The 12,387-nt window shown below is 38.9% G+C and overlaps 1 protein-coding gene across 1 annotated transcript; it reads right to left on the bottom strand.

Moving 5' to 3' along the window:
* Positions 1-7: 7 nt before the first annotated feature.
* LOC100699233 (ras-related protein Rap-2b) lies at positions 8-2,650 on the bottom strand. The gene is made up of 2 exons (XM_005459303.4): positions 1,720-2,650; positions 8-1,141 (listed from the first exon to the last, which is right to left on the bottom strand). The coding sequence occupies exon 1, from the start codon at positions 2,323-2,325 to the stop codon at positions 1,774-1,776; it is 552 nt and encodes a 183-aa protein (XP_005459360.1). The 5' UTR covers positions 2,326-2,650; the 3' UTR covers positions 8-1,141; positions 1,720-1,773.
* Positions 2,651-12,387: the final 9,737 nt, after the last annotated feature.

The following is a 12,387-nucleotide window of genomic DNA, read 5'->3' as shown; positions in this document are numbered from 1 at the left end:
GCCTGGGTTCTTTTTTAAAAAAGCCATTTGTATTAAAAGTCTTTTTTTTTTTTTCAAAACAGACAGCCAACTGTTAAATGGCTGGTCTGAAATTAAACTTACAATCAGGTTAGATTTGTCAATGGTACATTATCACATTTCCTGTTAAAAACAACAAAAGGAACGGAACAAAACAGAACTCCTTTGAATTGATTGGCCTGGAAATTAAGTGTCGAGTGTTGTCATCATGTCTAAGGGGTTCCAGTACCTGTGCATTTCAAGACATGGATTTATCCAGACCAAGCAGACATTGCAAAAATGAACACCTTAGACTTCAAAAAGGCCAAACTAAAACAAACAGAAAACTGCCATTCCATTCAAGAGAAGCCTGCTGTAGTTTTTCATCGTCAGCTTCCATCCTTACGACACTATCCAGAAGAAGAGTTCACTAGTTTGTGGATTGCGATGTTGAAGGGTTGTTTTGGTTGCGGGTTGGCACTAAATCTGAACAGCTGATTTGTTTCGGAAAGGCACTTGACACAAGGGCCATAGGGTCAGCGTCCTTGTGTCACTTCAGTTAGGGTCCTCTCACACACGTAAAGAGAAGGTGAAGTAAAAAAAACAAAACAAAAACAAGAAGTGGCACTCGTCACATTTTCTCCACCACCAGAGACGTGGCGTCAATTTCTTCTGACTTTGGAAAAGAAAGCAGGATTTGGAGTGTTGTGGAGCATTGCTCCAAATTAGATCAGACAGCCCAACTCTTTATCTGCCCCAGACTGTGCAGTTACTTAACAAAATATATACTCTATCTCCCTGTGTTCTTCTCATACAGAAATATCCATTTATGAGTTTTCTTTACGCGTTTCTTTCCATCTTTTCCATTGGGATGTAGTTCCAGTTGGAAGTACAGTTGGAACCGGTGAGGAGGGGGGATGAGGCTGAAACTCTGGATCTGACACTGTGTTGACATCAATGGCGAACACTGATCGTGCAGTACAGATACTCCAACCCAGCAGAATTCCTGAAGAGTGGACCCCTCCCTGTCTCAGTTGCTCCCCCTCCTCCTCTCGTCCCCCTGCAGCATTCCTCCCTTCATTTTCCTCCAAGGCCAGGGCGAGACACGAAGAAGAGCTCAACAGTACAGACTTGCTGCAACACACTGCCATAAACAAGAAAGGTGGAGAAAGAGAAAGTGTCATGAATGAACTAGAACAACTTCTAGGGAAAACGGATTTCTTCCAAAGCTAAATCTAATCTCGAACTTGCTGACTCTTGAAATGTAGGCCACACAAAAACACTGGAATCTCCCTGTAAACCCCGTTCTGGAATATGGCATTTGGCAGTTCTTTTAATAGCTCCAAACTGTAGCTGCACCGATTAAGCCACAAAGTTTGTAAAGCTAATTAAGTGTGCCACTGGCATGCCCCATCTAGTTCTGCAAATGAATCAGAGACTTCCCCTATCTGTTTAGCAAAACAATGAACTGCAAGTGTCCCACTGCATGTTACCGGTAAAACGTACTGCTGAGTTTTTATAGTCAAGTACTGACAAAAAACAAACTTCAGGCTACGCATTAAAATGAAGACAAGTTTAGCTTACATCCGGTGCTTTGCTGCTCGCTGTACTTAATGCGGGCAAGTTGGTAATAAGTACGCTGTTTATTTATATTTCTTGTCACTGCATTGAACAATCAACCGTGTCAGGTTTACACTTTCGGTGTATGGTGTTCCAACTTACCATTGCAAACTTAAAACCGAGCAAAGAATAAAACTTTGTGATTGTCCATTTTCCTTAAAGAATAACACAAGACGAGCAGCACTGGTCGTCGCCATTTGGTGTTGAGGCATAGTTCATCTGTCGGACTATTTCTGCAAACAGTTCGTCCACAGAGCTTTTATTTTTGGCTGAAGTTTCCATGAACGGGCAGTTCCATTCGTCCGCCAGAGCCTTCCCTTCACCGGACGAAACCTCCCTTTCCCCCTCCAGGTCCACTTTGTTTCCAACCAGAATCATCGGCACTCTTTCGTACCGTTTCACCCGAATGATCTGATCCCTCATCGGTTTGATGTCCTGGAAGCTCTGCTGGTTCACCAGGCTGTAGACCAGAATAAAACCCTGGCCGTTTTTGATGTACAGGTCTCGCATGGAGGCGAACTGCTCGGTCCCAGCCGTGTCCAGGATCTCCAAGACGGACGGAGAGGAGTCCACCTCGATCTCCTTCCTGTAAAAATCCTCTATCGTGGGGTCGTATTTTTCTATGAAAGATCCCGTCACGAACTGGACGGTTAGTGCCGATTTACCGACGCCCCCGGACCCGAGGACCACTACTTTGTACTCTCTCATGGTGCCTAAAACAGCCGACGCCGCCGCTGCTGCTGGTTCCTCTCCGCTGTGAGCCCGCTAGCCGCCCTGCTGGGTTTCAAACCGCTCACCGTTGCGCCTCCGCCAGCACTTTTGTACGGGCTCCGGTCGCTGAAAACGGGGCGTGGCTGTCAACTATCGCCGTTCAGGAGCTGAATACAGTTGTTTTGCGCCCACGCTCACCATTTGTATTGTGGCATGCTGAGGTCCCGACTACAGCCCTACCGGTTCTTGAGCAAGCTTCCCCCGTTTTCGTTCAAGTAGCCACCGTGCGTCCGTAGCTTTCTTTTTCACAATCATGTCGAATGTAGTGGACAACAACTGCTTCCTGTTTGCACCTTCAAAATAAAAGCGCTATATCAATCCATGCAGCAAATTTCACCGTATTATGTTTTTACCACTCATCGAATACATTATCTTTTTTATTTAAATCACATTCAATTTAATTCTAGATTTTTTTTATTATTGCTAATTAATTGTTTTAAGGAAATTATCGTAGACTCCCAATCATAATACTTTCATTTCCGGTGTGAGCATACTAACTTCTGAATACCTGACAAAGAGCCTGCCCTGCCTGCCCACACTCGTCACGCAGTCTGCGTCTTACGTCACTCAGTAAATACTCTGGCCAGTGTTTAGTTAAAGGTGCAGTACGGCTGTTATCGCATAGTCAGCGTGGTTGATAGCCTCAGTACTCATACAGACTTGCCACACCTTAGTTTCGACATCAATGATCTTTGGGCTTACTACCGCTTGACTCATTCTAAATAACTTACGGGAAAAGCCAGCCTTTTGCGATTTCTACACACAGCTTATTGCGTAGCCATTAGCAATGATGTTTTTCCCCCTTCCTCTCATCACAAACATTTCATGAGTTTCAGTATTTCCAACTAGCATTTAACAAGTCAAGCTGAATAACAATATAAGGTGTTAATTATGATAATGATTAAGAAATATGTGGCCGACGTGCTGGTTGTGCTTAACGAGGGAAGGGCATAGAGAACAATGACATGCCTCACAGGGCCATTCATGTGAGACGTAAACCCTCCACCCCCCTATATGTGACACATTGGAGGGCTTTCGTCTCCAATGTGTTTATTTTTTATTTTATTGTAAAGCAACTTCGAATCAGATAAATCTTAATTTCCTTGTTCAACAACTTGGTTCTTTGGGCCACTTTAGTGAGTCAGCCAAAACATTATCAGAATCACATGCAAACCCAACAGGAAGGAAAGTTGTTTTTCTGTCATTCACAACTAATGGCTTGTGTTGCAAACTTTAATCCCAGTGAAAAGCCACGTGATAAGCTTTTAATAAAAGTAGTTATTTAAGTCGTCCCATGTCTTTGTACGTGCATGTGAGTATGTTCACAGTCATCATTATGTCTGCTTGTAAGCTTGTAAAGTAACCGCTGATTTCAATCAGCGCCTGGAAACAGTGATGATTAAACCACAGCTGTGACATAATCACCTCCAAGGATGCCTTGGAAAAGTCTTCTGGATCAATAGAAGTTTAATCTTTCCACAACTCACCATCAGTGATACACAACACACTTGTGAAGTTTGATTATAATGCAATAATGAAGTAAACCCATGAGTCAGTCTTAAGCCAAAAGAATATACTATATTTTAAAACATTTACACACAGATGGAAACAGACTTTTCCTTAGAAAGTCTGAGGATTTTCCCATAGATTTAGTTTGAGGCGACCTTATGAGAAATGTGTGGATTTTACCATCGTGTGGGCTTCCCAAAGGCCCTGCAGGCAGCCCCTACCCAAATCCCATTAAGAAACAACAAGCCAAAGCCTATATGAAGACAAATAGCACTCAAGCCCAGGGGGAGTGAGGGGTAATGTGACTTAAAGCCTTGTGATGTGGATTGTCACATCTGTGAGAGTGGTCACTGTGAATGTAAGGAGCAGACCGTCCTGTCGGAGTTTATTTTCACACACTGCTGATAATTAGATAGACATGACCACATTAACACTAAATGGTATGCAAAACCCCAAGGTGAATTGTTAACAAGAAGCTATCAAAGAGCTGAATAATGGTGATCTTTGGCCTTTGTCTGTCTCCTTGAACAAAGAACAAAAGTTGCTGGGGGGAAATTTGAAAAAAAAAAAAAAAAAGGATAAGGTCCAATCTATGATAATAAAAAATAAAAATAATAACAATAACAAGAGTCTTCCAGGCTCAAGTGATCCCTTTTTGTTTGCACTGTAGTATTTTCTGAATAATTAATTAATAAATCTTTAATTAACTAACTTTAAGCTGCATATCAGCACGAAAACATTGCACCACTGGCTTCCTTTGTGTAAACAGGTTGGAGACTACTGATGACCATCACACTGAAATGTTTGTTAGTTTAGTCATTTCATTGCAGTTATTGTGTAACTCCATCAAGTACCTTTTTGGCCTTTTCAGGGCAGGGAAAATACGCTGTTAAACATAACATGGATATGTTCTAATCTTTTAAGTTGATGAGTTCATTTTACCAATACAGCTCAAGGGAGAATATAAACAGTAGTACAGAGTAATATTTTGATGTCCAGAGTTCATATTTCTTTTAGCTCTGTTTTTTAAATACACCAACTCTTGAGGGAAGTAGCTGGCTTATCAGCAGTGGAATGCTGCCCCACAAATACTCAGCATCGTCTGACTGGTATTTGGTGCTGGGCAGGTGAGTTTATAAAGAGTTAAAAAAAAAAAAAAGCATGTTTATCTAGAGGGTGATCAGAACAGTGACACGGAAATACAGGTTACAAACAAGGAAATCAAAATCTGATAGTTAAAAACAGACACACATATTACTGAAGTAATATTTATTACATTACAGCGCATTTACTTAAAGTGGACGTTTAAAGCAAAAAAAAAGTTATTGACTTCTAATCTAAGGAATAATGTCACACTGAAAGTAACAGGTTGCTGACACAGCCTTTTCAAGATTGCGCTACTTTAAAAACATGACGTCAAAGCAGGCTGAAGGGAAAATGAAACTTCTATTCCAATAGTGAGAAAACATGTTGGAAAATCCCTGATAGTCAAAATAACTATGGAACAGAAGTGTTCTAACAGCGTGACGTAAATGTGGTTTTATTCATTTACATAACTGTGGAGTTGTTTTAAGAGAAACATTAAATATTATTTGTTCAATATTTAGGTAACTAGTGAGCCCTGAAGAGTGACTCTGGGTAATAGTTCAGGCATGTCTGTAATAACAGCTGGCCAGACACAAGCTGTCAGAAGAGATCACTGGTGAGTTAAGGATATGGATGATCGCCAGATCATGATCATTTAAGTACCTGCACTGTAACACTTGTAGGTGTTTCTTGTGTGGGCTGATTATATTTTTTAAACACAATGTATTCTTATTAAGTGCTTTATGGCTGCCAGTTTGTCTTAGATTATGTAAAAATATTCCGTTTTGTGAAGTAAATAACAAAATGACATCTGAGAGGAGTGTTGAAAGCTTGATTCACTAAAAGCTAGAGGCACAGAATTCAGTTTGCTTCTTATGTCATGACTTCAGCTCTATATAGGTTTGCTATCCAAGCAGCTTATTGCAGTACCTATGTTTTAATTTAGCTTAGCAGTCTCCAGCAGATGTTCCAGGTGTGTCATATGAAAGAGCGACATAACCCAGTGGCCCACAATTAATTTCCATTGAGAAAACCTTCTAGTAGCTGTAGTAATTATTTAGCACTTATTATACATTGCATTGATTATACTTTTAATCCAGAGATCTTACATTTTACTGTCATTTTTAACAAAGGACCCAGGCTCATATTACCCATTACCTTGTGCTTTGCAATACTCCAAACTGATATGGTATTGATCTGTTACCAAGTAAACACAGGACCAATACTTTTAAAGGTACCTTATGTAGCGGAAGAGCAGTATCATTTATGAGATCATCATCAATTTGCAAATATATATATATATTTATATATATATATACACACAATTCAGTGGGCAATATACTTAACTGAGATGATAGAAACAAGGTATCGCTCCTATTGCACTAGTATCAATCCGATATCAATACCAGCATTGATATACTACTATATATAAATGGTAAATGGCCTGTATTTGTATAGCGCTTTACTAGTCCCTAAGGACCCCAAAGCGCTTTACACGTCCAGTCATCCACCCATTCACGCACACATTCACACACTGAATATATATATTATCGATATTTATCGATATTTGGGTAAATCCACCCACCTCTTCTAGTTACACCTTTATCTAATATCCATAATATCTGGAGGACTGTTCTCTCAGCTGAACATCTACAACAATACCATAAGATGTACAGTGACGGGTCTTTAATCTTCACTCCTGCTCCCGTGAGAGTTACAGTAGACTAATTAATATGTCTGCAATCATCAAGCTAATTAATGACAGTGAAGTCTCCTCTAACATTTTCACCCAACAGAGACATTTCACACAACACGTTTCAGGCTCTAATTTCAAAAGATGGAAAGTGTTACAGCAAAATGTTATTACTTGGTTCTGATGTGGTGTCTATAGCCTCATGACCTTGGTTTAATTGCTTTATTTTCATAATTTACTCTTATTCTCTGTGGCAATGTGTGTGTTTTAATTTAAAAATCCAAATGGTGAAAGATGCCCGCTCACTAACGTCACAGCACTGTGTAATGATTTTCAAAGACATTATGTGAATAGACTTCAAAGTTAGTCCATGTAGCCACAATTGTGACATAAAAACCATCATCCACTGTATTTATATCTTCTTATTATCCACAAAGGAAAAAAAATGACAGCAACTGGTAAGAACTATACAGACACTGATTAGAGATTAAATTTATCATACCTTTGCTGCCACTATTTTTTGCATCTGCTAGTATGCAGGGATCTCAAGTGAAGTCTAAGACAGAATAACATCACCAGTGTTGGGGCTGTTACTCAAAAAAAAAGAAAATAAAAATAAAATAAAAAGAGGAACCTCAGTGTGGCTTTTCATCCGGCCACAATTCACAGGTTAGTGAAATGTGTGAAGTGCAGAAAGAAAGTGATAACGTTTCTTATCACTTGTTGGCTGTATTAGTCAAATTAATGGGATTTCAAATCCAACGAGACTCGCAAACAACATTTGCCAGACAGGTTAATCTCATTCAACATCAAATGAAGGTGTCTGACGTCAAGGGTTGATGACTACAGTTCAGTAGTAACTAAAATAAAATGCATATATCAGCGAGTCATAGCAGTGTCCATATTACTGATGTTAGTGTAACAGTGATAGGAAGGCACCAACCCTACCTTCTGTCATCATGACCACGGTCATCATGATTAACGTCACGTCACAGGACACAGGTGGTATTTAACATGTGTGGCAAATGATTATTTCCCGCTGTCACATCATATGGTGTTTCAAGAAGTTCTTAATCATTTTCTAAATGCAAAATTTAACGACATCAAGAATCTTATGTTACCGATGCAACAGCCGTATTTCTTGAATGGGTCTAATGTAGTTCAGGACATTAATTATGGCATTTATGTATGGCAGAGGGGCACATACAGACTCTCATTTAATAAACATTACCATGCTCTTGGGTGTAGTAGTTCTTATAAAAAAGGAAAATTGCCAGTGAAATGACAAATATGACCTCAACCATGAGCATAAATTGTGTGAAGACGCATTAGGAGATCATTGTATGTAAATTTTGATTGAATTCTGGCCAACTCTGTCAGAAGAAGAGTAATGGTTCCTGTGACTTCTGGACAGATGGCTTGATGCCTCGCCATCACATGAGCTCACCTGTTATGGCTGGATGAGCTGATAATTTAGTACATATCTTTATATCTTTACATTTTTGAGTAAAATGTACCAACATTGCTTATCTCTGCTTTTGTGTTTTGTTGATCATCACCTTTGGCTGCTTTGCTGGGATGAGTGTACACAAGCTTAGTGTTAGCATCATGTATAAATGATGCTTTTGCAGGTGGGTGTAGAGCTTTGATGTTGTGGTGGATTGCTGTTCCTGGACAAAGAGCAGTTTCCTCTTTTACATCACATTCCTGTAAAGAGGCAGGAACACTCCTAGCATGAATCGCTCCTAAAAAACTGTAAATGGTTCTGCCATTTTTGTCCTATTCCTGAAATGAGGTCAGTGAAATTGTTGAACAAAAATGCATAAAAGCTAAATGGGATCAGTTTTTTTTCCTATTCTCCCCACATGAGATAATTGAAGAATATATGCAGTTCAAGTAGTGACTTAATAGTTTGATTAGTAAGTGCAATATGATCACTGAATGTCATATGACAGTGCATTATAGTGCTGCCTTACACACATGAGTGATGTGATTATAGTAATGGGTTACTTTAGAACATGTTGAAGCCAATGCTGGTTACCACAATACATCTTTTTTGTGTGTGTTGCTGACTAATGACATCATGGCCCCAGCCCTTACCCCAACACTAACAATCCTTTTTCATGATTTTACAGCAACAAAACAGCTAAAAATGTTTGTGCCTGGACACAAATCTTGAACCATGCCTGTATAAATGAATAATTCCAGAAAGTTACAAAATAAATGTCATATTTATTCATTCATTCAGTATGACTTGAAGCAACTGAGCCTATAAACTCATACTGAAACATTTTTACTGAGAACATAGAGTAGTGGAGCCAAAGGCTGTTTTTTTTACAAACAAAGCTTTTCTGCAACCACAGAAGTCACCTCCTGCTGGTCATTGCAAAGAATAGCAGTATAAAGCATGTTTAGGTTCTTAGGCTGAATTTTCACACCCAGAGGCTATGTCCATCTTTACATACAGTCTAGGGGGTGGATGTGTGCTTATCCTCCACATGTTTGTGAACTGAAAACCAAACTACAAAGGCATCGCTTCTACATACATCCATCACGTCATTCCAAGCAGAAAAAAATAAGTATTGCTGACAGCTGCAGAAATTATGGGTTCACATTTATGTTTATTTTGCTACAGCCCTGCTACTCTACATCTACTGATGATGACATTTACATCAAATGTACACTAGTGGACTTGCAGATGCAGAAAGTGGGATGCCGATGCAAGATAGGCCGCTTACTGCACCAAGTCACAACCTGTAATAGATTCCTGTTTCAGTTTTAATTGAAAGTAACACTGAAACTCAATAATTCAGGTTTCAATTGATGCATCTAAGCATTAAAGTAACAATAGGGGTTATAAAGCTCTAATTTTCAAAAGTTGATCAACATCTGAGTTGTTCAATTCTGATTACAGGTCCCATCATTCTGCCCCCTGGTTCATAAAACAGAAGAGTGAAAGTGTGTTCTTCATCTAATAGTTTGACAAAACAAATTAACCTCAGCTTTTCTCTAAATATATCAAACATGTACTTGGCAAAGTTTATTAGCTTGACACTAAATGACTTTTCCAGAAGTTTATAAACAAGGTTTCACACTGATCGCATGTTCCTACAGAATACTGGGTTAAACAAAACCGTTTTTTCAAGGCTTTTGGAGACTTTTGCATTGTTTGATTAAATGCAACGTGTGTTTTCAACATGTGATCTATATCACTGATTGATGCTGGTAGTGCTGAGGTCAGTGTGGAACCTTTTTCCGCATTTCGCTGTAGACTACTTAAAATTAATGAGCAGGTCGTCTTGGTTTTTGATTTATTTTTGTTGAAATTATAAATGTCTGTTCTGCACTTTCCGTTTTGTTTTAATATAAATCTGTGAAAACAGCTGTAAACTACACTTGAAGCTATTAAAGTGAAACAAGATTGGAGTGTAATTCTTAACCCTTACAATTTTGCAGATTTTTTCCATATACGTTCAGATGGATTTTAGACCCACAAATGAGGGAAAATGATCATTTTAGGGAATCTTGAAACTGTGAAACTGTACATGCGATGTCTGTGTGCAAAGTTCAAAGGGGACCTTGACACTGCCACAATAATTGTCTGTGTTCCCACCACTTTTTCCCAGGTTCCCACAGAGACAGGCTGTTGCTGGACTTTGACGGATCAGTGTAACATTGTAAAAGTGTTGCACTGAGGTCAGAGGAAGCCGTGGCGCAGACACAAGATGTGTAATAGAGCAGCATGGTGCTTAGCACTGTCACCTCACAGACACAAGGTTTCCACTTCAAATCTGGGTGCTCCAGCTTCCTCATTCAGTACAAAGCATTCCTGTTGGGTTAATTTTTTACCCTTAACGAACGAAAGAGATAAAATAATTGAAGTGTACAGAATAAAATGTTGTATGAATGTGTATTTAAAGTAGGACTTATATTTAAACACAAGTTGATTAGTCAGTAAGACACTATATAAATGTGAATACATGTGTTTGTACCCACAGTGTAAGAAAATTATCAAAAATGAACAACATTCACACTCACAAGGTTTCCTACCACCGCTTTGAATGCAGTATTTTGCAAATAAATAAATAAATCTTGTGTTATAAGTTTTAATTAAAGGTGAATTAATATTGGTAATCAAAGATGATTTTAGATGTAGTTTACATAATAAATACCAGCAATTCCAGAAAGTTGTTTCCATTTTAATTTTCATTTAAATGATTGAATTATTAAATCAATAAAAATTCTTCAAATGAAAACATTTAAATGATCATGGTTGTTATGTTTTTGTTACTTAACTAAAATGCACTTATTATGGGTGTATTATGGTATTATTATGGGTCAAAACTGACCTGCACTACACTGTGAAGACATTAAAAGTGAGTAGTATGTAAAGGTTAAATGAAAACCAAATATACTTAAAGAGTCTTTAGCTCAAAAGCTATGAACAGATGGACCAGAGGATCAGGTCTCCTTACTTTTCTGCATTGGCATGCATTATCCAGTGGAGGGCAGCAGACCTACATCCATCCATGCTGATGTGGTGACATTTTGTACATTGGATTAAAGTCGGGCAAGAAGGAAACCCTCAGGTGAGTTATTTGTGAAATTTTAAGCGTTATTTTACATAAAAAGAAAAAAATGCCCAGGAAAATGTGTGGGAGTTGGCATGTTACTGTTATATGATTTGTTGTGATCTGCTATATGATTTTGCTTTTTTTTAAATGCAAAGATTCTGAAACGGGGGCATATAAAATTCACAAATATACCACAAAAGAAGATTTTTATTTAATATTACTGGATAAAAATTCAGTATTGTCCAGAGGAAATGGAGACAAAAGGCTGTTGTGTTCTGTTAAATGCCACTATTGTCACCAACAGTGCCAGAATAGTCTGGAGAAACTGATGGGGCCATTCAATCTGTGACATACAACTTTTTAGCTGATCAAAAAAATTAATCAGAAGAGCGCATGAGGATATGTAATCCAGGACAAGGCAGAGGACAAAAAACAGAGAGGATTGGTAAGCAGAAAGAAGCAGGGTGACAAAGAGAGGGGAGACACAGGGTCTTTCATGCAGACCACAAAGCCCGCCTTTCATGTGTGGAATTTGGCCATCATTAATAATACATACAACTCTATCCAGTTCAGTACAGCTGAGTTCTGGGGGTTAAAGTTTAGGGATGAGAGTCACAGAAGCCATCATCATCACAGTGAAGAGTCTGACATTCCCACTTCCTCGCTGAAGCTGATGGGGGAAGTTCGTTAATAATGAGAAATGCTGTAAGCGAGTGTGTTAGCTTCATGGTTTGGAGTTTGAAGGTTGCCTCGAGAGACTGCAGCAGCATTGCAACTATTCTTGCCATAAACAGATGTCATTCTGGGGAATGTGAAGTCTAAGGTTCAGTGTTGTGGTCAAAAGGAAGCTACTGAATCCCAACAGCGATGCCATTACTGCTGCTGCAAACACAAAGGGAGTAATTCATCTGTTAAAATAAGAGGCACTATTCCTCTAACCTACTCCAAGCACACAGACACACACACACAGTGGAAACGGCTTCAAATACAAATAAAGTACTTCATATCTCTTTGCCTTCCACCAATGCAGGATGTGCTCGAACAAATATATTTGTGTGTCAAAGGATGCCTGCACTACAGGATCGGTTTTTTGTTTTTGTTGTTTTTTTTTTACAATGTCATTTCTAATAGCCAAAT

Source organism: Oreochromis niloticus, linkage group LG14 (genome assembly GCF_001858045.2).
Source record: "Oreochromis niloticus isolate F11D_XX linkage group LG14, O_niloticus_UMD_NMBU, whole genome shotgun sequence".
Classification (NCBI taxonomy): Eukaryota; Metazoa; Chordata; class Actinopteri; order Cichliformes; family Cichlidae; genus Oreochromis; species Oreochromis niloticus.
The sequence above is the reverse complement of the archived record's forward strand: the minus strand, read 5'-3'. Positions and strand labels throughout refer to the sequence as shown.

Coding starts and splice junctions, on each gene's coding strand:
- LOC100699233 (XM_005459303.4), bottom strand. CDS start 2,325: ATGAGAGAGTACAAAGTAGTGGTCCTCGGGTCCGGGGGCGTCGGTAAA.